This window comes from Pyrgilauda ruficollis, unplaced genomic scaffold, assembly GCF_017590135.1.
Source record: "Pyrgilauda ruficollis isolate IOZ18807 unplaced genomic scaffold, ASM1759013v1 scaffold43, whole genome shotgun sequence".
Classification (NCBI taxonomy): Eukaryota; Metazoa; Chordata; class Aves; order Passeriformes; family Passeridae; genus Pyrgilauda; species Pyrgilauda ruficollis.
In genome coordinates, this window is record NW_024525823.1 from 6,862,826 (window position 1) to 6,889,035 (window position 26,210).

General features: G+C 40.0%; 1 protein-coding gene across 1 annotated transcript in view; it reads right to left on the reverse strand.

Moving 5' to 3' along the window:
* PDSS2 (decaprenyl diphosphate synthase subunit 2) overlaps positions 1 to 15,246 on the reverse strand; it is a 111,966-nt gene extending 96,720 nt beyond the window's left edge. The window contains exon 1 of the mRNA XM_041478120.1: positions 14,828 to 15,246. Coding sequence (XP_041334054.1) covers positions 14,828 to 15,051 — 224 coding nt within the window. The 5' untranslated portion in view covers positions 15,052 to 15,246. The remainder of the gene's footprint in view (positions 1 to 14,827) is intronic.
* Positions 15,247 to 26,210: the final 10,964 nt, after the last annotated feature.

The window sequence follows — 26,210 nt, forward strand, 5'->3', positions numbered from 1 at the left end:
TTCCTTTTCCTTCTGAAATCTGTGGGGTTTTTAGCCTCCTTGACTCCTTCCTCGCTCATTAACTGTTTCTCTAATAATTTAGTGGTAACACTCCAATTCCCCACTCGCTAGAAAATCTGACAGGAGGCTTTTCCTTTGCTTGAAAATCTACTTTGCCCCTGGCTTGGTACATTTCATCCAAGCTGCCTGGTGTTCTTTTTGCCATTATCAAGCAATGAACTGAATCAACTTTTGCCAAAACTGAGCATCAAACTTCTTTCCCAGGGGACCTTATGCTTTTTTTTTTTACTTTGTATAATGTATTTCAGCTGTTAATTGTAATCAATGTAATTAATAACAAAAGAGATAACTGTCACTTAAAAAAAGAAGCCAATACAGAAAACCCCAACCAAACAAAAATAAAACCAAGCACCTTTTGAACACTTTCATCAGCAAAGAGAAGTCTGCATCTAATGCATTCAGACTATTTGCCTCAGGCAAGCAAGACCTCTGCATGGTATGTCATCATTATTTTGTGCTTTAAAAACCATCAGTGGGCATGCTTCCTTAAAATAGCATAGAATATTGTTACCTGGAGATTACCTCCTGCCTCAGTTGGAAAATGTGTTAGGACCACTTGTGCATGAAGCAAAAAAAAAAAAAAAAACCCAAAAAAAAAAAAAACCACCAAAAAAACAACACCCCAGGTTGGATGCAACTTTCTTTACATATGAAATAAACAAATACTTTTTTTTTCTTTTTTCATAGGATGACAATAAAAAGTTCCCATTTACTTAGCATTGACTTTGAACATCTCCATAAATAATGTTTCCAGTATTTTAGATCCCAAACTGCATTTCTATTAAGGACCTAGTAATATTGAGTTTGTAACAGCCAAAACAATCTTAGATCATTTGTAGTGAAGAAATTAAGCATTTTCCAAATTAACTTCTTGTATTGCTTTTACAATAGCAGATAGTAAAAATGTAAAGAAATAAAATCACCAAAACATTACAACAAAACTGAAGTTTATCAGTTGTACAACATCATGGTTAAGTTCCAATCACATGCAATTACCCCCATTTAAGTTTTTCATGAGCTTTTCAGTTAATATTTCAGCTCTTGCACCCTGGTAAGCAGAGGCTCCAGGCTAGGACACAGACTATTTTTGCCTCCCCAGGGGGATTTCCACAACACAAGGACAGGGAAGCAGAACATGAACACGGGTTCTGATCTCAAGGCATCTGGGGCATTATGCTCCTGCCATGTTCTGAGTCCATACCCCTACGTGGTGCTGTGCACATCAAATTGCCACAATTTGCCCAGGACGTAGACTTGCCAACAGCCACACAGACAGAATGAAGAACCCAGCCTGGGTTCTCATGTGAGCAGTCAGCATTTGAACCACTGAATGCTGGGAGAGCACACCAAGTTCAACAACTGAACTCATCTAACTTAGCATCCCGCTTCCAAAAGATACAAAAAATTAAAATATATGATAAAAATTTAATTACAGGATAATTTTGCTCTCTCCCATTGGCTGCAGGCATTGAAATCTGGTATTCTGGAAGATTATTAGAAAACTGAAAATACTTGCATATTAAAAAAGTATGAAAATGGGAATTTTAAAAGAGACTCTTTTAGTGATATCTCTCCCATAAGATACTGTAAGAATGTTCTCACAAAAAAAGTCTTTGCTAGAGGCAATTACTCCTCCCTCTTGTTCTTCAACTAACCTCCCAAAAATTCTTTCAAGTAATTAACACAATTATAGGCACAATGATGAAAGCTAACTTAAAAAAAAAAAAAAAAAAAGAAAAGGAAGAAAATGTTTAATGGCTGAACTCTTTACCCTACTTTATTTTGTGAATGTATCTTTTATTGTAACTTAAGACACTACAAAATAAATTGCAGCTTGGCTACAATAGTCACACATGGGAAAACACAATTTAGGTTTGTTACTCTCTCTTCTTCATAAATCAGTCCCGGTCTCAGTTTAAACACATGCCAAATATGACCTAAATGTATCACATCTTCAGCAAGTAATCATACACGAGAAGAGGAAAATAAGCATTGCTTCAATCCTCACAGCCCACAAGCCAACGATTAGGTTACCTTCTTGTAATTGTATCTAGTTATATACATACATAAGAAACAGTTTAAGCAAAGGGAATACATACTCAGATCAGGATATGAAATTAACACCAATAAACCTAGCTCTGTATTTTGCACATTTTCTACAAAATTTCATACATCCAGTTATCAGTGCCTCGTTTGGTTTTACATTAAATTTCTGTGGTCCTCAACAACTTCAGAAAGCAATGTATTTCAATGGGTCCTAATCTTTCTCTTCCACAGCAGACAGGAAAATATGTTTCTGGTGATATCTTCTAAGTGTCCAAGTTGATCCCTGAAATCCTGGACACAAACCAGAAATCAAGAGCAAAACAGCAGACTTGTTCAATGGAGCAGGATACAACAGCCTATTAGAGAATTATGCAGCAAATATTATCCCTCTCCACTGCTAACATAGTAAAAGCTCCTCAGGGAACAGCTTAACTCACCTGTAACTTAATTTAAAATTTAAAGATTTAAAGCCTAAAGTAATTAATTAAAATAATTTAGATCTCTTGTGAAAGAATAATTCATCATTCACAGGGGAAGAATTTAAAATTCTTCACTTCAACAAAAGATGACGTTTTTGAGGTAATCTAATGCAAAATTCAATTTTAAAATAAAATTACATCAGGTATGGAAACACAATAGGCTACCTACGCCATAACAAGCCTGCAGGCTTCTGCCTTTTGTGTCTCAGTAGCAAAAATAAATATTCAGCATTCTGTGAATTCATAAAAATCCTAAAAGGGAAATGTAAAGCTAAAAGAGATCTAGCTCACTCTTTCTTTAACACTGTCTAGACTAGCTCTGAAATGTTTCTTTAGCACACAGATGAGGAAAGGGGTTTCCATTCTTGATATGGAAGTGTAAAAAACATCTCCAAATTACTCATAAGGCTAAGACTAAGCATGTATAAGGTCTCATTATTATTATGTCTTTAACAATACATGTTGGAAATTATGAAACAGATAAAACTTGCACCACAACACCCTTCAAAGTGGAGGTTTTTTTGTTGGTTGGGATTTTTTAAACCATACACTCTCGCAGATATTAGCAACACCTCCACAGGTTTCACATTTACATTACACTCCACAGCATGGCAACATTAATTTTATGTAGATTTAAAGTACTAATTTGTCTTCAAACTTCTTCAGTGTATTTTCTTGTTTCTCTAATGCTTATATTTATAAGAAGGGCTTATATTTGTTTGTCTCCAGACTGAACACATGGGGAACAAATCTTGAAAGCAAAGACACTATACAACATCAGAGACTTTTGCTTTTGAATGCCTTTGGAAAAAAAAAGATTGAAAATTGTTTCATGAAGATTAGTGACAGCAGTTGGTAAATATTTCAGTTATTCATGGGCTTAAACAGATTTCCTTCACAATGTCAGGACAATGGTTCTTCCTCTCAGTGACACTCACTGTTATGGCTCCTTGTCTACCACTCCTTTTACTGTAGCCATCGAAAATCAGGACAAAGGCTTAAATGGCAGATTTCCTAAGGCAAACCAGTGTGTACATGATTCCCAAACTGCTCAGGAAGACTTGTTTACCCAGAGCTCCATCACGTGAGAACATGGAAACAGCTTTCAATATTTAATATCTACATGCACACCAAGGTAATCTGAAGCTCTGGTACCACCCAAGGACAATATATTAATCCAGACTTGATATTTCTAGGAAGTAAATCATCTAACAATTGTAACAGAAGAAGGAAAGAGAAGGGAACAATTATTGCCATGAAGACACCTCAGCCCCTAGTTGCAATGCATGTTTACATCTTAGCAGCAACCTAAAAAAAAAAAAGGTTTTTACTAAATTAACTATTAGGAAGATGGAAAGAACACTGGGGATTGAGGATGAGACCTGTGAAAATTAGAAATCAAAGCCCTCAAATGAAAACATATTCTACGGAGCTAACCACAGCACATCTGTGCAGGCACAGCAAAACAGCCCATCCCATTTCTGCGTCCACGCTTTGAATCCAACACAGAGCTCTGCTGCTGACCTCCTGCATTCACAGTTATAGATGTACACTGTGATTGTGAGCTGCTTCCTTAAGAGAATAAGCCTGGCTCAGCCCCAAGGAGCAGCTCCTCCAGGCTTGGATCACCATGCACACAGCATGGAAGTGGAGGGATGAGGGATGCACATACTCCCACTGCAAATCTCACTGTTGCTCTGGGAAGTATTAGAACATTGTTGCAGGATGGCATCCACCAACAGTGCTATGTTTGCATTAATTAGAAAAGAAAAAAAAAAAAACCCAATCTCTTGAAGTTTCATTCATGATTTTCAGCCACTAAAATTTTGTAATTCCCTGACAAGCCCTGGTAAAAGACTCAAAGAGATTCAAGGGAACCCTTAAAGTCTAAGAAGAAGAAAAGCAATCAAAAAGGTGAATTTTCAGTTGGTGCTTTATTTGAAAATAAATTCAAACCAGGAAAAATTAACTTCAGCCCTCTCAAACAGAGAGGATGAAAATGAGAAATGAGGATGACAAAAAAAAGAAAGTATAACCTCACACATCCCCTCAAACAAAAACTGTGTTAGGACATGTCCAGCCCTGTTCTCCCACAAAAACGCACAGACAGAAATGTGATCCCAAGTGATTCACAAACAAATAAATAAGGCCATGTTTCTGTTGCTATAACATAACACACAGTACTTTTTTTTTTCCTCTGATGTAATTCTTTTAACATTATTTTGGAATCTGACTATTTTAAACTTGGTTGCTACGACACGTTATAGTCATTACATGAATTCATTTCCTACTTTCCAACTGGCAAGAGTACTTGTTTCAGTTTTATGAAGTTATATCATGGACAAAAGACACAAAATATACTGTAAATTTTAATAATAGTAGAAACGTCTTTAATACCTTCCATTCCTTGAATAAATGTGAATTGGAAGGAGGGCTTCTCCCCACAATTACTCTAAAGGTCTCCATGCTTCCAGCTTTCTCAGGTTTTCTGAGCCTTATTTCTGAAAATGGTTTTTTCACTTTATTACTCCTACTGAGAGACATCTGATTTCTTGCAGAGCCTGTCAATGACTCCCATACTATCTAAACTTACAAATAATCAGAAAGTGACAAATTCTTCCAGTGGACAAGAAAACATGGAACACAAATCCTCTCTGGTATTTCTGGTTTTAACAACTGGGGATGAAGAACAGATGATGAATTGGCCCATTAATGCTTCAGCATCACTTCCATGAGGCAACTATGAGGTTTGGGGAAGACTTGTTTTTCCTGTAGATTAATTTTGAATTACTGAAATATAGTCATACCAGACAGATCACATTCAGAAGCCAAAGAAAACCAAATAGGAACTTCAAAATGTAGCATTAAAATCACCAAAATCCTTTTAAAATATGCACACAGTGTACCTTCATCTTCACAAACCACATTAAATAGAAAACATTTGGGAATCAGAGACTGGAAGGTCACTGGGGTAAAAACTGTACTCTTTTATAACAAGCATGAGCATAAGATGCACTGATGTATCAAAATAACCTTTAGTTTCTAGCTTATGAAAATATATGAATTTTCACAGTAGAAAAACACAGTGGCTCTGTCATATTGAATCTTCAATCTCATCACTAATTTAACAGGAAAACAATGGATCGTTACAAAAAATCCTACCCACTAACAAACGTATGCTAGAACAGTCATTTTTCAAATGTGCAAAAGAGGCAATTTTTCCACTTGTGGCTTTGCTTGTGTCTTTGGCCTAACAATTTTCATTCAGCTCTTAACAAGTTGAACTTTCTGTTAAATGTGATTAAAAGCAGTCTTACCAAATCACATAATTCTGGTGCTTCTACTACTGGCTAATCATTCATATGACAACCAGCCACAAAGAGTGTTGGCATGGACCATTTACCCTCAAATTGCCCTAATCTGGACTATGTATTTGCAGGATGGGTCTACAGAAGCACAGCCTGCTACAAACCCAGTCCTACTTTATGCCTGAAACACAGAATCTTTCTTTCTATACATTTTTTTTTAAGGTGCAATAGGTAATCTATTTCCAGGAGCAATGACAACATATAGATGTATCAACCCTTTGATTATGAATATTTCATGGTGAGTGCTGAACAGTTAATGAAAAAGATAGCTGTCATACAATTAACTTTGCACCATGAGTGTGAAGATCTAGAAAAGAAATAATGGGAGCCGTTAGGGAGAATGATATTTTTCTTTAAAGAGAACAGATTGAATAAAACTAATTAATTGTACATGTTTAGTGGCAGCTATCAAGTCAATCAGTTCACACTTACTGGATAATTTAACCAATAAATAATCAAAAATAATCTACACTTAATCTTGAAGAAATCTACTTTTAAAGGATGTACTTTTTGAAACAAATTGGAGATGAAGGCTAGAGGGTTTGCCTGCTCATATTTGTAACTAGAAAAATAATCCTGAATCAGCAGTGCCATGGTGTATGACTTCCTTCTCTAGCTGGCAAAAAGGAGGGGAATGGAAAAAACTAGATGCAACCAAGTATAAACTTTGATTTTATTAATAAATTACCTTCAGGACTTTCTTTGTTTTTCCCCAAAATGGAAGAGCTGCAACAGAACCAACTAGTGCTATTTTGAAGAAAGAAATTGGGGGAACCAGAAAGAAAATGGGAACAACCATCTCTTGTAATTTATGTGGAAAAGAAATGAGAAAGATGAATGCAAAAGCTGGAGCTCCTGATGTTTCTTTAGGAATAGCTGAGGATTGAAGAAAAGATGACTATGGCTCACCTGAAGAACCACCAGCAGCTGGAAAGGTCCTAGAGTTTCTCAGTTAAATTAAGTATTGAGGCAAATTTCTAAGCCTCATCTATCATTATAAGTAAAATCCAGCATGTGTGTTCACAGCATGTGTTTGAGAAAAGCTCACATATATAATGAGTCTCAACAGTTTTCCTACATGATCAGTTTTTCTTTCCTTAAATGTAATTCTTTCATTTAGCAACAGAGAAAAAAAAAAATCAAGCTAAAGTGATTGTCAATGTCTGACAACTGGCAGGGACAATTCAAGGACAGCAAAGCAGCTGATACAGGTTTTAAATTTATTTTTTGTAATAGATCCAATTTTTAAATTCACAGTGTTCCTTTATAGTCTGTTAGGTTTGTCTCTAGCAGGAGTTCCTTTAGGGCAAGCACTGCAGACAGTCTGCCTACCCTGAGGGAAACTAAGACACTCAGATGTGGGGTAAAGGAAAGATATTAATAATTTAAGACAGTGGTCTGCAACCCCTAGGACAAAGCAATAGTGTAAGTATGGAAACATCTAACTCCCGAGCTCACATTCGTCCTCCCTGAACTTGTATTTTCCTCAACAGATTACAGAGTGCTGCAGAGGACACAGTGTCACCCATGTTTTCTGGAGGAGCTCTGAAAATGCTCATGGTTAATGATACCTCCTTCCTCTGCCAGGACCTCCAAAGCAAGGAGAGAAGTCAACCAAGAGTCTGCAGCAACAAAAGAGGCAGCACAGCAGGGAGGAAGACTATTTGTAAGCTACAAAACACAGACCTCAGAGAGAGAGAGAAAGCCCTGGGTAAAGTACTTTTTCCGTTATTCCTGTAAGGTAAAGAGGTTAACTTAACATTGCCAAATAGAAGATTCACTGAGTGGAAACCACTTCCAGTAACCCAAATATTAATTTTAATTATTCTTTGACATTGGTTCTCATTTTCATTTTATAGAAAGGCATATTTGGCAACTCTCTTCAGTGTTACAGAAGGAATTATTTTGAAACTATTTCCACTTATTCAGTACTCTTTTCCTGCGTTGAGCAAACATTGACCTAACAGTCATTTCACTAGTACATTAAACTTGGTATTCAATATTCACATGCATTATAAATCAATTGTATTTGAAAGCAGGAAAGAACAGATGTGAACTTTAAGAACTACCTTCATTGTAGGCTACTGCGTGCCCAAAATGAAGCAAAGTGTTCTCTAGGTGTGCCATACTACATCTTTTCAAGGCTGACTGGCATTTGGATCTGGGCATTTATACATTCAGTTTCTCTGTCACATGCTTGAGAACACAAGCTTAAGAACTCCCACAGTCTTTCATTTAAGCAGACCAAGTTGTACTGAAAGTTCTACTGAAACCTTTAGACTCCCTATGCAAAATACCAGAAATTGTCAATATCACAACAGCATATTAGTTTTCACTGTAAATAATTCCATCAGAAAATCCCAAACAGAATCACCACCTACTTCGAGTACACTTTGTTTACAAAGACCACCCTACATGCTGAAATAATATGTTCTTCATAAGCACAGAAATCTGGAATCAACATAGATATTTAAATGAGAATCTCTGCAAAAAACCCACAATTATTCAAGTGCACAAGAATTTAATTAGCAGCCTCGCTTTTGCACCTTCATACTGCAGATTTCATACTCAATCCTACTTTGCTTATGGTGGCAAAATATTCATCAAAACTAAGTGCTGTAACGTACAATTAAACATCCTTTACATAATTTTTTTCTACACAAATACTGTGAATGAATGAGAAGACAAGAACTCAGCACCACTACAGCTGAAAACCCATGATCCTGACAATGTCTACCTTGACTTCTTGAGCCAGGATTTCCAATGCAACGTGTGTGTATGTGTGTGGATAGATAGAAAGGTAGATAGCTAGATAGCTAGACAGACAGACAGGCACACATGACTGGCTAATATGTTTTACCTTCCAGACTGAGACTATCACTGTCAAACCCAACAAAGTGTAATGTTTAAAAGAAAATTAAAAAAAAAAAATTAAAAAAAAAAAGAAGTTAAGATCCCTTAAACATGAACTGTGAACCTGAAGCCCGAATGTACAAATATTGATGCAACTCTCATCTACTGACAGCTCTTGAAAAGAACAGCAATATCTGATGGATATGAGCATCTAAGCAGATGAGTGTAATATTTATTGTTGGTGGAGTAAACTATTAAAAATCATACACTAGTGAAAGTAATGCAGGATGAGAAATGAAACACAACATTTGGAAGAGAGAACAAACAGCACATATATATTCCTCCCATTCTACCTGATTACAGCATAAAGGAAGAGTGGGACCTACAAAAATGGATTTTCTCTTCCTCTTAACTGTACAAGACAATATTAAGTGGTGGCTGACTCAGAACCACAGTGAAGGCCACAGGGACAAGGAATAATATGGAAGTAATCAGAAGGAAAAATTCAGTCCATATATGAATGGACTGAATGGTTTAATTTCTTTCATGCCTTTCATACCTTCCAAAGTTAACTTTACCATGTTAGCTGTTTGTGAGTTCGTTTAGCCAAAATACCGAATAAACTGGTTTGGGTGTCTAAGAAAGGTTTACTTGGTGGGGAGTATGGTAACAGAAAACCCTAGGGAGTACCAACATTTCAAAGTTATGTAATGTGATGAAGTTTTTTCAAGTCTATCACAACTGACTGGGAGATACTCATAGAACCTAACTTAGCTAAGAGAGGCCAGCATTCCTTGAAAGAAAAACATTTCTTGATGGGGTGAGTCAAACCAAGAAGTTAACTCTGGTGCTTCAATCAGCTGGAGCTCTTGTGAAAAAACCTCTGTTTCCATCAGCTGTACACAATGCTTTGGGAAATGGTCTTCCTGGACAAAGCCAGACTTACTATAACCAGTATATTTTGCAAATAGTATCAAACATATCAAGCAGGAAAAATATTTCCGCATTTCAAACATCACCACTAATGCCTTCTGCAGAAGTGTCCTGAATGCCAGTGGCGGTGGTCAGTACTTCCAGGAAGTCAGACACATTTCTGCAGTGAACACAGGAAACGACACCGCTGCCACATCATAGCTAACTTCACAGGCATTCTGACCAAAAATCACATCTCTCTACTGCAAAAATGTCTTTTACAAAGTGTTATAGCAGGCTGAAAATAGAACAAAATTCAGTGAAAGCCAATGTGTTTTAACTTCCAATCTAGCAAGTGCAGGAGAAGGACTTTATGGCCCTACGCCTGTAATAGATTAAGCAACTCAGTAAAACTTAAAAGATTGTAGTAGAAGCTCAACTTTGGCCAGACCTTCTGCTTATCACTTTGAGTGTCCAGCTGCCTGCTGTTTTCAGAGAAAGGTACCTCATTAGCCACGGTCAAGTAAATAGATGCTATCATTTTTCTGGCTCAGAAAAATTAATTAACATTAGAAACAAGTTGCTAAAAAGCTACCTGTAGTCACTCCTTCAATTATAAAAGCACCTTCAATTATAAAAGAAGAACAATTTTAAGGTAACCATTCTGTTAAGACAAAATATGAATTGGCAATAACAATCCCATCAACAACAGGCTGGAACAAATGCCTACGTCTACGCTGAAATCGGTCACCTGCATAGGAAGGCAGACGCATGCCACACCTGGAGTTACAAGATGTGTTACTGAGCTAAGCTATCTGAAGATGATAAAGAAACTGAACTACCAAGAAGCCAACGTTATCAGACATCCTCAACAAAAAGCATGTCATCTTGAAAGTGCTCTGGGTCACATTCTTGGGCCTTAAAATGTTTAGAGATCTACACCAAGCAGGCTGCAACAGAACAAAACCTGGTCTAGCCAGTCTTTTTATTTCTGTAATAATCCAGGAAAACTGTAACCATGTCTACTTAAGCATTTATCACCAACAAACAATTCTGACAGAACTAAAATATAATCATTCCTCCCGCAGGCTAATGAGAGAATGGCTGGAGCTAAATGGTATCCCATAATAATTTTACGTGTATGAAGTGTTCCATTTCATTTAGCGATATTATAAAAGTGATGCATTGGCCATAACGTTTACTGTTTACAATCTGCAGCAAGCTATACCCTCCTCAAGGGAGATTAAGTAATCAAGAAAATGTTATTCACACTATGTATTTGAGAAAAATAGATCACTGTGCCAATTACAGACTCTTTCCTATATTAAGAAGGATGTATGCTAGCCCAGAAAGGAGACAGGAAAGAGAAAAGACAGGAGATTTGTTTGCTTCTCAAGTGAAAAGGAGGTCATACAATCATGCATTGAAAAAGCTTTGCTTTAGTCCACTAAAGCCTAAAGAGGAAAAAAACCAAGAAACGCTACTTTTGAGTAGCTGCTGAAGACACTTCATTATAGCAAATCTTAAAGCTCTAAAAACCATACAGTGACTCACAGGACTACAAACAGAAGGATCCAGTAGTAGTCAGATTTCAATTTTGTTTCCAGAGTATCCATTAGAGGCAAATATTTTTTTTAATGATAGCATGTCTTTACAGTTTTCTTTGTTAATATTGCTTATACACCATTTTCCACTGAAAGAACACAGTGATCGATACAGGCTGCAATGAATGAAGTGCAACATCTCCAGTAAACAGATGCTACATTATTCATTTCACAGATAAGTAAATGCAAGTATGAAAAATTAAGTGACTTGCTCTAGTCAGAGAGCCAAAAGCACAGCTGTGAATCTAATCCAGATACCCCAGCTTCCAATGATGCATTAACCACTACACATTAGCCTTTCTAAAACTAAATGTAACCTTTTCCTCACATTTTGCCCTCCTTGTAACAAGTCTGGCAAAGCTAGTACAGGGGTTGTTCACGTGGCTGGCTTTTAAGAAACCAAAATCTTAGAAATAAACCAAAAATTATTAAAATATAAGCTCAACTTTACTGTCTGGATTACAGAACTCCCAAATCCATCACTGTAGGGCTCAGTTACCTGTCTCTGCCCTTCCAAGAGGAGGGTCAGCAATAGATCTCAGATTTAAAGCTGCTGGCCAGGCACAAGCTTGGTGGGAGGTATCAGGGTCACACATCATCCCAGAAGAACACCTGCTGCAGTCCTGAATCACAGCAGGCACTTACACCCAGGAGCTGCCAGTGCTGCATCCAAACAAGAGGAAGAAATGGATGGGATCATCAGGGAAACGTATACTGGCCCAACAGCTGCTCCTCCACATGTCCTGTCTCACAGGCAGATACCTTTCAGCTGCCTTCTTCAAGGCTCTCAGCACAGGCATTGCATTGCAACAGCCTAGTGAGCCAAAGCTTGGCAAAATGTTAAAAACACTCATCAACACTCTGGTTACACTAAAGGCTTTCTGTGTGGTGGCAATTACGTCCTATGCTGTCTCAGCTCAGAACTTATTCCATGCAGACAAGCACCGCTAGAGAACCCTCTGCTTTAAGAAACCCTTAATGGTCTCAGGAAGACTTCAAAAGCTGGCAAAGCCTGTACGCGGGAAGAGAGGATAGGCACAAAACCACTGATGACAAAATTCCACCAGTCAATGATGATTAAAGAAAATTGTTTAGACCTGACAGCAAGCAATCAATCTGATTGTCACCACTTATAACCTCAAAAATAAATGAGCAGAAACTTGAGAAACAGCACATGCAACTAATCAATTTTACAGCACATATTCTTCAGTAGTTTCCACAAATACAAAAGTCTCCTTAAATGCTGGAGTACTTCTCAGATATATATAGCATTTATTCACTCAGAGTCTCAAAGATTAGAGTTCCAGAACATATCAATCACTTAAGTATTTTTTAAAAAATCAGCAAATAAAATATTTTAGATACCCTTGCTTTAAAACATTTGTTTGAACACACAACAGGAAACCTTTATTACTTTTTAAGAATGACTAATGAGACAGATTTAAAAGTATTAAAAAAATCCTAGTATTGAAAAACCATAACCTGTTTGCTAAATTGCTGTGATAAATCAGGGCACAGATCTCCGATTCAAAACTAAAATCACTCACATTTACATTGAAACATAGAACACTTAAATTTCAGAAATAAATTATCAAGATCATTGAGAGAGCATATGGTCAAGTTTCACCTTATTGCAACATCACACCATAAAACAAGGTGAGCAAGGTACAATTTGTGCATTACTGTGGGTGTACTAAAACTTGTCAGCAGGATATTAACTCTTCTTACAACACAAAGGTCAAGACCATCGGAAATCCGCCTGCAACAAAGTCCTTGGAAATACCAGTGAAACCAAGTAAGAAGATCCAAAGTAAGGGCACAGGGTTTCAGTTTTATGTGAGTAAATACTTTTTCTTTCCAGCACAACACATCAGTTTAGTAGTGTACTCTGAAACATATATGAATTTTAAAAATGAATGTATTTAATCCTGCTGAGCCTGGGCATGACTATATCCCTACTGGTGTTCCACAAGCCACAGGCTTACAGAATTAACCCTGAAGCAGCCCACTTAAAACAATAAAAAACCCCAACAAACCCTTACATCACAGCTCCACCACAAAATTTCCGACCATGCCCAAAATACTGCATTTAAATTTAATTCACAAACAAACCAGCAACTCCACCACACACAGCACAGGCACTCTCAAGTTCCACTTTAGCACTGCAGGTCTCTGTGACACTTCTGTGACTGCAGTGCAAACTTTAGAACCCAAAGCCATTGTGCTTCACTCCTTCTATTCCATCCATTCCATCAACTGACCTTACAATGACAGAAGAGCATTTTCTTCTCATCCCTCCCCTTTATCACAACCTTCAGTTATAAAAAGTTCAACAAAATCCCCTCCACCACCACTTTCTAAAGTCGGGTATTTTCCATTAACAATTTAATTTGTTTCTTGCAGAAAAGTCTACTCAAGGCCAATATCTAAATCCCCCTTCCTGAAAGTTATGTTTCTCTAAAAAAGCTGTTTGTCCCCTGTACACATTTTGTTCCCTCAAGACAACCAGATTTAGAGACAGAGAACTTGAAAAACAAATCTTGTTTTTATATCATTACAACACTGTGGATTTGCCAAGGACCACTAAAGCGCTACAATTTCCGTTCCTTAAAAGAAAAGCTGAACATCCACTTTAAACAAATGCTCATTTTTGTCTTACACCTGTTAAAAAATACTGTGCATTCTAAACTTGGATTCTATTAATGTTGCTATAGCTGCAGTTACAGCAAACACAGATCTACCAAACAAAAACCACCAAAAACCTCAAAAAACCAAACAAAAACCACAACCAAAACACACAAATCCACAATCAAAAGTCTTCGGGAAATTGCACTTTTATTTTTTTCCTTCATTTTGGTAAGCGTGTGGAGTTTTATTGTATAAAAAAACCCACCGCCAATCAGTTCTTGTTTTGCAGTCAAAGAAAACGCTGCTCAACAACCCCAATTTCTGCTTATTGGCAGGAATGCAAGACTTCCATTAGTTTGCCTTAAGAATGAAAGAGTAGATACACAGCTTAGCAACCCTAAAATTCTCAACAACACGCAAAAACTCGCAGCTCCCAGCTGGATATTCCAAAACACGTGGTAACAAAATACACAGTTCCGAGCAGGATCATTCCGAGCTTTTGAACTGAGTAGTCGCTCTGCTTTTTTCCTTGCAATATAGTTCTTAATTATAACAGAATGCAAAACTGCTAGCGAGGCAGCCGCACTTTTCAAGGGAGTTTTTTTTTTTTATTCTCGGCACGGGGGAAGCGCCGCACGTGGCGTCACAAGGAAGCAACTTCCGAATGTCAGCGGATAACCGCAGGGAAAACCTGTCACGGCAAGGAAACGAGCATCCCGGAGCGGAGGCGAAACCTCCCGCCCGCGGGGCAGCCTTGCCCTGGGAACACCCCACTGAGGGCACGAAGCCCAAAACTTCCCAGGAGCTCTGCCAAGTTGCCGCGGGCGGGCGGGCGGCCCCGGCCCCGCCGTGCCCCCGCAGCTCCAGCAGCGCTTACCGGGCGGTGTCGAGCAGCGGGTGCTTGGTGCCCACCAGCTTGCGGACCTGCATGGCGATGTTGCTGAGCTCGTCGCTCAGCAGGCACCGCAGGCTCATGAAGGACGTCGGGTACCCCACGATCTTCTCGGCCTCCGACACCACCTGGCTCCAGGGCGGGCCGCCCGAGGACAGGCACCGCAGCCCGCCGCCGCGGATCCCGCGCCGCAGCAGGGCGCCCCACATGCCGCCTCCCCGGGGACGCTCCGCTCTCCCACTACGAGCTCCGGCAGGACTCCACACGCCGAGCTGTCGCGGACGAGCCCCGCTGCCGGAGGAGCGCCCCGGCTGTGTCCCGGCCGGCCGTGGCCGTGCCCCGCGTTCCACCCGGCAGCGGCGGCCGGAGCGGGCTCATTGTGCCCTGGGGGCGGCCATCTTGGGCGTCGCAAACCACGGCGCGCCGTAAAGCGAGGGCGGCGGAGCGGAGGCTGCGAACGGGCGCTCTGGTGCCGCAGGCAGCGAGCCTTGCCCGCTGGCCTCCGCCCTCAGACATCGCGGGGGTAAAGCGCCGCCGCGTCTCTTCCCGCTCTGTACTTATCCCTCCCAGAGCCGTGGTGGAGGCTCCCGCTGGAGGGGGAGCGCTCCCCGCGCCTGGTCCGGGCTCCCGGCTGGCCGGGAGCGCTCCACAGAGCGGGATGTGCTCTGCCTGCGCCCGGGGGTGCTACAGGGACCAGCGGGGAAGAGAGGTCAGGGTCCCACCTAAAGTGTTGGGCCCGTAGTCTTTAGCTACACAGGCATGATTTCTGTGCATTTTTTTATTGCTGTTAGGGTGATCAGGCATTGGAATAAGTTGCCCAGGGAAGTGGTGGAAACGCCAACCGTGGATGTGTTCGGGAGGCACCTGGATGTGGCACTGATGCGGTTTAGGAGCGACAGTGCCGCTCTGATGCTTGGACTGACGTGATGTTCTGATTAGACAGTCTTTTCCAGCCCTGATGATCCTATACTTCTATAATTGCAGTGTACGGGCATTCTCTTTTTCCTCTTCCCGGAGCTGTCTGGGGCATGGCATCAACAGCCCCTATGTACTGCGTGCCCTTGCACTGTAGCTGTGTTGTATGGTGCTGTGCTGTGAGCCAGCTGAGAGGGTTATGAACAGCCTCCTTGTGAGCTGAGGGGGTACGTTCAACACCAAACAATGAACATCAAAAGGGACAGCTAATTCTGAGTGCCCAACTGAAGACTTCAGAGTCCTACAATTCCACAGTGGGGTCTGCTGTATATTGTGTAGTGTTTCCTTAATTCTGAGCAGAGCCATCACCAATGCCTCTTTGCAGGTACCTGCCCCCAAAACTTTTGTGAATTCAGAGAATAGATATTCTATTTCAGATAACAGACTTAACAGAGGAGAAAAATTCACTGGCCATCTTCAGAAATTGGGTTCAAGTGACTTCCTCACACCCAAGGAAGATTATGATGTGATCTGTCTTTACAATCACTGACATCCGTTCCTTCTATATCTTCGAGGCTTTGTTGCTCGAAGAACAAATCAGGCAAAGTTTTGAGGAGAAAACTGACCTATAGACTACATTCATGTTGAAATTGAGGGTGTTACATTTCTTATCTTTGGAAATACAAGATACAGATCACTTAATTTTGTTGCACTATTTAAAGAGAATTACATTGAAGGATACTACTGTAAAAGAAGATGCAAGTAGAAAACAATCCCATCACAAAGAAAGATGTCCAGGAAAGCACAATATAACTCTTGCAGTTGCAAGGGAGAAGCTGCTAAAGAGGAACACACCTGTTTTTCAATGATAACAAGATGTTTATTGTTCTGACACCTCCAAAACTCTAAAAGGTACTGTGTTAAGGAAGGGCTTTGACTGTGGAGTCAACAACACCTGGACATGCCTGTGGCATCTCATAAGGGGCCTCTCCCAATGCAGAGGGGAAAAACTAGAATAGAAAAAACCTGTGAGGACTGGAAAGGTAACTTAAGAGTTAATTTTCTGGTGTCAAATCTTTACTTTCTGTGCTGCCTGTCTCTGAGAGAATAAAGCTTTGCTTTGAAGGAGCTGCCACTGAGGCAGTTTAGTTAGCTGGTGTCACAGAACAAACTGTTGCTAAATAGGGAGTTTCAGCTCATAAACACAGTTTAGAAATGACAGAATGCAGTGGCATGTTTCTGTGCAGAAAGCCTAAGTTAATGAAAATTGCCGGAGGGATGCACTTAAGAGGAGCTACTAAGGCACCTCATCCTGTAACAGTGACAAGTTCCTTGATTCATTTCCTGAGCCATATCCATTCTTGCACTTAATGTGGTTAGTGTTCTGTGAAAAACTTAACATGATTATACAATTAGAGTCTGCTTAAAATAATACATATAAACTGGGGAGAATTAGGGTTCTATGGGCAATAAACCTACCATCTCCTAATGTGTGAGACTTTAACTTTTTAAATTTGCTGTTCTTTATGTTATTCTGAAAACCTGAATGCCTCTGCACTCTTTATGTAGAATTCTTCTAAGTCCAAGTGGTTTAGAACTAGGGCAAAACCCTTGATATCCACAACACTGCACACTAACACTAGGGCTTCCTCAGGATTCACCATCAGTAGGTTGATCTTTTTTAAAAGCAACAATCGCTAGAGGAATAAAGAAAATATTTTGTCAGTAATTTTCCAGCTTTTATATTATTATTTCTTGACCACAGGGACTCTTTGAGAAGATTGTACTGTAATACCTAAGGACTTTCTGACTCTTAATCTCAGCCCAATGCCTTAATCCCTTTCCCTTCTCTTAGCAACCTAAGAGTCTTACTTCAGTAGTTAATTTTTGACTCCTGGTTCCAAGTTCATAGTTTCTTTCTCCCAGTCTCCTCATTTCTTTGCTTCAGTCCCACACACACAGTATCACTACAGGCTACTGTTCTTTCAGTCTTGTCACAACCTTCTTGTTTCACCATCAATACCCTTCTGGTCTGCACAGTCTGCTCCCTAATCATAGGCTCTTCTTATCATACATGTTTATGGGTGGGACCCTCCAAATCCTTGGCAAATCCTTCGCCAAATTTTAGGTTTGGAGCATGGAGAGTTTCTCAGTCATGCAACCCAATGATATTTTTTAACACAAGGAGAATGTATTTTTTTGCTAAACTCATTTTTCAAACTGAGTGGACTATTTTAAAAATCAGCTTCAGGCTGGCACACCAATCACAGGAAAAAAAATCATTACAAATTAGCTAATATTTGACAGTTACAGGCATCAAAAGCCAGGGTCCTATAATAGGCAATGATGGACCAATTTACCCATAGGCATTACTGTTTGCACTGCCTGTTTCTGAAACAGAGCTTCTCAGTTTTCCTCTCAAAAAAACCCAAAAAACACATCAGAAGCAAAAGTATGATGTACTCACCATATTATAAGTTGTGTACAAAATCACATGCTTTTTCTCTTTTTTTCTTTGCTCACTTCCCCGCAGGATTGGAGAGAAAAACGTGCACTATTTCAAGAACTTCAGTGACTGTACAATAGACATGTCTTTTTCTTTAGAGTCTTAAGCAGAGAAGAAAACTGAAACTCTTTTTTTTTTTTTTTTCCTGTATCAATTGACTTTTTAAAGTCTCCCCAGGAGGAGAAAGAAGCCACTGGAGGGGGCCAATATCAAAGTTGAAGAACAAAGATGACAGGTCAAGAGACACTTCTGTTTACATCAGCATGCTCTGGACCAATGTACCAGAGAATACATCAAAGCCACTACTAATGCCAGCCCTGGATCTCTTTTCAACAAATGAAACGTGGAAATATTTTCCTGACTGCCATCTAAAGTAAAACAATTGCAAAGCACTCTCATTTGATTCGGAACATTTGAACTTTCAATTTTTCATCGTTACCCTGGCCTTATCCAGAATAAACAATGTCTATAGTAGAATGAGACTAACAATGTTATATATTGTAGTAACTGTAACCTGTCTACATGACCAAATCTTCTAGATGCTGCTTAATTTTTTAATATGTTAAATCCCAGGTGCACTCTAAGACTGTTTACAAAAATAAAAGTGAACAGAAATACATCTGTTTCTTCCAAAGCACCCATGTAGTTGTTGTTCCCACACACACCTATCCCACCTGCTTTCCCTCCTCCCAAGGACTGATTTTCTCCATGGCATCCTGGGAAAGCAGAGAGTTATGATCATTTCCATTTTGGAAGTCAGGAGGTTTAACGGAGAAGTTGTGTGATTTGTCCAAGGCTTTGCAAAAGCCCTAAGGCAAACTGAGAAAAGAATCCACTTCTCTTGACCTCCTTGTCTGTGCCTTGTCTGCAGTGCTGCCTGTCTTCCTAGCAGCTGACAGAACTACTGACAAGGGCGAAGGCCGTATTGATCCTGTAGTTAGACACTGAAAAAACACCATCATTTAGCATCAGTTGGTTTCAGTAGGAGTCACATCCTTTGGACAGAATTTGACATTAGAAGTATTAATTTTTAAGTCTAATTATACTTACTGTAATACCAATATCAGAACATGATATGTTGCTGGTTAATAAATGACAACAAATGCAAAAGATTTTTTCAAAACAAATAAATATAGCTGTGATCCATAGGGATGCTTTGACAGAGAAGGTGTATGTAACTCTTTTCACTCTGCATACCAGGCTCAGGGGTAGAGTAGCTCATCAGGGATATGGCAGCTCATCGGTACGTGGCACAGATGGAAAGCCAAAGATCCCACTGGGTCTCAGCAGCACCGCACAGTCAGTGGGACAAACCCCTCCTGTGCCACATGCCCTCAGAACGCAGCTGCCTCCTCACCGGCTCATCAGTCAGCACTGCAAAAGAGAGCAAAATCAATTGAAATCCCTCCATTTCAGCAAGCTGAGCATGAACACGAGTAGGCGAGTGTGCAGCTTGATAACGCACCCCCTTCGTAGAGTCACTGTTTGTTCACCTCCCCACCCACTTTCCATTGTGAGAGCCTCTCAGGCCATCTCCTCTGATGGGCAGTGCTCCACTCAGGGGAATTTGGACAGACACTCAGAACAGCAACGTTTCGGAGCCGAGTAATCTACAGAAGAAGGAAGAGGAAGATAAGCGCATTGTTAGTTTCTGCTCATACGCAATCAAAGCAGACAAAACATCCATCATCCTGTACAATATTAGTCTTTAAATATTCAGCTTTATCAGTTCCCCCATTCCTAATCCATCATTAACCACCCCATGAAGTCTCAGCTGATTAGCCCCACCTCTGCATCTCAGCAAACCATTAACTATTTATTATTTGTATTTAATTGAACATCAGTAGCAGTAGAAAACTCCAACCAGACACATTTCAGAACCAGAACAAAGGAGATGGTCCCCTGCCTAAGGAATTCATGTTTTGGACAAGAGTGAAGTGCAGCAAAGAGGAAGTGACAGCCGTGCTGAACAAAGGTTTACCCTCTATAAAATTCCCCATCCAACAAATGTCCAGATTTTTATGGATTTCTTTTCAATGAGTTCCATCTCCTTGAAATCATGGAATATTATGTGATTTGGGAGGGTCCTGCAAGAAAAAAATAGTATTTTTTATGTTAGGTGAAAAATGGTTTGGAAAACTCTACCTAAATCATGAAACAGTTATCAGGTAATAGTAGAAACTAGGGATTATAGTCATAGTATGGCCAGGAAACTGGCAAACATACACAGCATGCACATTTTATGTGGACTTAAATAAATAAATGGAAATGGATTTCTCAGTTAAAATGCTTACTTCTTGGGGATTAAATATATGTAATTTATGAAGTGTTATTTATTTTTGCTGCTTTCTTTTCACATGCATAATCAAAACATAGATACAATTCTAAATGTTTTTTTCTGCTGATAGTGCTGGGTTTGGACACCTTTTTCTGTCTTTCTCTTTTTATTACTTAGACTGGAAGCTAAGGCTGGCTGCACATTTCCTCTGAAGTAGATTTTGTAGAAGAAGTCAGTGTCTTTGTTACCTCCACCTGGGTTTCTGTACCTTTCTATTTGTGAGTCCCCTTTGAAACATGCCTGAAAGATCCAGTTCCCAAGAAAGCCCCTACCCACTCCCTGAGCAGAGCTACACAGCACAAGCACTCTGCACCAGAGAGTCAGCCCTGGCTTGCTGTTTACTGATCAAATTTAAAGCCTAGAGCACTGGAGGAAACAGTTTCTAAGGGACTTCTCTGTGCCCACTCACTGCCTTGCTACCAGGTGGAGAGTAACGCCTGTCTGGGAACCAAGCTCAGTATGTGAACATGGATGATACAGAGAATGTTTTTTTCAATTTGAGTTGGAAAACTCAAGTTAAAACCATTTGAATCCATCCTTGTAATTCTGTGTCTGAACAAAATAATGTATTTTAAGTAGCATTGACTAAATGGCTTTGAGGAAATTAAAAAGCTATTAATCTATAATATACTGTGCTATCTATATACTTTACCCCAGTCTAGGTAAATGCTTCTGTTAAAAATAGGTATTTTCCAGTACTATTCCCTCTGCTTTTGAATTTATCCTGATGTCAATCTGTTGGAGACAAAGAGTGATGATTCTCAGGGTACAAGGGGTGATGCATTTATATTTACCTAGCACTCGACTCACTTGCATCTGTTCTCCTTTTAATCCCTGTAATTAAAATGCCTGCCTGCCTCTTCAGTACACACTCTAAAATAATTCATATTTGGACATCACAGCAATCATAGTTACTGCTGCAGAAGGACAAGAGGAAGAACAATTGACTTAGGCCAGCACAGTTAAGTAACCTATGGAAGGGAAAACAAAAGCTACTAATGTAAAATAGAATATGAGAGCACTGAGTCAGATGAAACGAACACTTAAAGTAGTACAGCCTGTCTCCTATAAGAGCCAGAATGAAATTATTCCGGCAATAGATGAGAAATGACGCAAATATGGAGAAATAAGTTCTGTGGTATGTCCACCCAACTTCCACCTCACTGTACTTTGGAGACTTCCTGAGCCAGATGCTCTGTCAAGTCTAACATGTTTTATAAATGAAAATGGAGTGATTTCTCAGATCTTCGAAGTCTGGCTTTTCCAAGCTCTTCTTTGAATCTGTTTGGACCTATTTCCCTCCAAATATCCTGTGGACGCTGTGTTCCCCATTTTTTTTTAATGTGTTATGTGGAAGAACCCCACTTCATTTATTTTAAGCTTCCTATCTGCAGTCAGAACCAAAAAGGAATGCTCAAACTAGTCTAAAATAATCTAGAGCAACATGCCCATCCATTTCTGTTTTATTAATTCCATTCATTTTCCTTCTTTCCTCTATAATGCCCTCTTTCTTTTTTCCTAATTTCTGGAGGGTGTCACAAGCTCTAAAGGCATCTAATTTACAAATGCATGTCTATCACATAGCAAAATTCAAATGATTGAAAGCACAGCAGTCCTTCAGGGACAGAGCCTTCTGCAATGATGTCGCTTACTTGTAAGTTTAGTCTTAAACTTTGGCACCTCAGTTGCTTTCTGAGCTCTTGAATGACAGTGACCTGATTTTCAGAGGTGCTTAGCACCCACCAGGACTCCGGGGGAGCTGCAGGCACTCCACAAGCACAAGAGAACACTTTTATGCAAAGCATTTGCCTGACTCTGGGCACTCAAGTATTAAATTGTTACTCTGGATTCAGCTTCACAGTGTAGTGACAGAGGAAATCGTCAGCCCTGGAGTGAAATTAAGAGCCTTAGGACTGGCAGCACAACCCTTAGTTATGGTGATTTAAGGTAAGTAGTACTCTTTAATTAAATATTCTTAAATGTGAATCTTCCCATTTTTTTTTCAGGATCAGTGGCAAATGCTACAGAGAAGAATCATCCTACAAGTTTCAAGTACTATAAATGTACAGATTTGCTACATCAGGAGTCCTGCCGGAACATCTGATTTTCAGCTTTGTATCTGTTTCCACAGTAAAACACCAAAACTTCAACTTACATTTTCACCTGCACAATCATCTAATAGATACACTTTCCATCTACCCTATAATTTTTTCTCTTTCTCTGTTCCTCTCTTGGAACTTGTTCAGACCTATTCTCTAGCCAAAAGTGGGTGGGTTTCTTTCTCTTCAGTGTACTCCTCTTTGCATTTCTTTTTGCTTTCTCGCCACCTTTCTATGTGTCAGCCTTGTTCCATTTCTTCTCCCCGGTGGCATTCAGAACTCCTGCTACTTTTGTACACTCTCACCATTTTAAGCTGCTTTCCCACATGCTGCCTTTCACGGAACACCTTCTATCCACTGATTCCCAAAGCACAGATGCTTGTTCGCTTTCCATGATGGCAACAACAGCTCTAAAGGAAACATATCGTTTCCCCTCCTGCAATTCATGCACAAATGCCTGGCATGTGCTGCCTGGAGAAAGCCTTTCAACTTTGAATTTCCTTGCTTTTGTGGAATCTGTGAAAAAGTCTGATAAATTACAGCTTTGGCAGTTATTTCAAATAACTTTATTTGCAGCCAGCTGAGGCAAAATCTGTCAATGGTGCCATCCCCGTGTTCTTTCAAAGGTTGTTGGTGTTTCATGAGGGAGCTTGAAGTCAAGCTGGTTCAAAGGGAGGCTCACATTTCATTTTTTTCCAAGAAGGGTAGCTTACACGTTCTAATGGTGACAGGACTGCCTTACAAGACATAGGAGCCGAGTTCTGGTTGAGGCTGTGAGTCTCTTCCAGTACATGTGTTTTGTCACTTTATCTCTCTCCTGATGACTTCTCATCTGTGAAACAGCTGTAGTACTCACTGGTAGTTGCAGTATTAGTTAACAACAGACAAGAAGTCCCCAACTAATCATATGGGTGGCAAGGTTTTGGAGCTGGCCTTGGACCTGGTTTTAGTGTTGGCAGTTTGGGCAAGGCCAGTGAACCTCAGTCTGCAGCTCCTCTCCCTAGGGCTCAAGAGACACCAGCTGTGACACACAGCGTGCAGCAGGCAACTTCTCACATTGTCCCGAGGGCCTTGGCTTTGGAGGTCACTGCTGTCTGAGCTTGCAGGAACGGTGGTGCACTTGGGGACCTCCCGTGATACTCAGAATAAACACCAGCATGGCAGAGTTTACCATGTGCATGAGCAGGATTTCAGTGCACGCTAATGGAAATAAGCATGGTGTTCCTGACCCTCTACTCCCAGAAGCTCTCCAAAGCTGAAGTCTCGTGGGAAGCCTTTGCTGAGCCATCTGGGTGGATGGAAGCTGTGTGTGACTGTCTCCCATCTACACCCTCTGGTGACCTGAAAACGAGTGGTGAGAACATGTCAATTCTGCTTTAACCAGTCGCGCTGTGAAAATAAATTGACAACCACACTTGACTTCAAGAATCTTGGATGGAGAAGGATGATCATCTTTTAAGGCAAAAGATCCTGCCTGTGTAGAGAAGGATTCTCAGGACTGTCTTTGAGCAAAATCTACTTATGGTAAGAGACATAGATTATTATCATTAATGTTACATGCATGATTTAATTAGAAAAAGCCACACAGTTCATGAAAACAAAATATTTCCAGCTAATAGTATTACTAATTACGTAAAAGATTATGAATCAAAACAAATTTAATAAGATGAAGGAGAAAAGGCTGACAAGAATCTCATGAATTTCAGCAAAGAAATGTGAAATCCTGCACGCAGATCAGAACAATATTTGTAGTAACAAAGCTGGGGAAGCAGCTAAAAAGCAGCTTTGCAGGGAAGGCCCTGGAGACCCTGGTATTCAACAATCTGAACATGAGCCAGCAGTGCAGCCTTGCAGTAAAGATGGCTGGGGTGCCTTAGGAGAAGCACTGCTGGCAGGTTAATGGATGTGATCTTTCCTCTCTACGCAGCTCTGGTGACACACACCTGGACTGCTGGGTCAAGGTCTGAGCTCCACCATGTCAGAGAGACATGGACACACTGGAACAAGGACAGCGGAAGGCCATGGAGATGATACAGGGACTGAAGCATCTCATGTTTGAGAGGCTGAGAGATTTGGGATTGTTTAGCAAGGAGAAGGCCCAGGGAAGATATAATCAATGTGTATAAGTACCTGGATGGGGGGAGGCAACTAGAAAAGACAGAACCAGGCTTTTTTCAGTGATAGGACAAGAGGCACATGGGCACAAATTCAAGTACACCAAATTCCATGTAAACATAAGAAAAAGTTTGGGGTTTTTTACTATGAATGTGGTCAAATGCTGGAAGAGGCAGCCCAGAGATGCTATGGAGCCTTCATACTTACTCAAAACATGACTGGACACAGAACCAACCTGCTCTGCTCTGAGCAGGGAGGTTGGACTGTGCGATCTCCAGAGGTCCTTTCCAATCCCAGCAATTCTTTGATTTGCTAAATACGTGCCCCATTCCAGTCCTGAATATATCTCTGTTATGCATGCCCAAGATGCGTTTGGATTTTTTTGACAGACTTTTCACCACATCAATGTGAAGGCATTGCCATTGTATATTAGGATGTGTAAAATTAATGTAAATATAACTGAGAAGATCAAGAGATTGAATCACATGCCATGTAGGATTCTGGGGGATGCTGGCAGGAAAACAAGCATTGCAGTAGAAGAGTAATTGTCAAATAATGACATGTCAAAGCTCAACTTTTACCAACTCTAAATCATTTAGTATAGATCAGTGTAGTTCCCTTGACATATTTCTTTGGGTCCTGGAAAGAAATGAATAACCCACTGTATCTCGTATATGCAATGCAGGGGGTAATTTGGACAAAATGATGTAATGTTTTTGAAAACATGACAAGAAAATTAAGGATGAAGAAACTCCAGAATGACTTTATGAATGAAAAGAACCTGCAATTGCTTTCCATCCCTTGACAGATGTTACTTAAACTGACATACTATATCATGCAACAAAGCTTACAGGGGAAATACAAGATTATGAGAAAATGTATAAACCACTATCATTATTGTAGAAAATTCACAGAGAGACAAAAAAAGTAGGGATACTTTTTAGGAAGAACTTGATGTAGAGTATTGTACCAGTATTTTCAGGAATTAGCAAAATTAATCTATTAAAAAAATAATTAAGTTAAAAAGAGAGAACTTTCTGCTGTATCCCAATCCCACACAATCTTTCCCCCTCTTCTCCTGCCATTGTAGCATCTGGGAGACTTGCCTATTTTTTAAAGTAAAAAGACTCTCTCCTGCCTTCTTCTGTATGGAGAAGTAAAATAATCAGAAGGGGAGGAAACAGTCATTGTCAGGAAATGGTACATGAAGAAATGAATATGCCTTGGCTTTAAACATTTTCAGTTCACCTTAGAGGGAGGTGTCCAGCTTAGGACTGTTGCAGAGAGCACAAGTCTCCACCCCTCACTGGTTTTGCTTCTGACTTTGACAGTTCCCTGCTTTTGATGTGTGTAAAAAAACAGGGGCACAGCACACACAGAGTTAGGAGGGTGCCT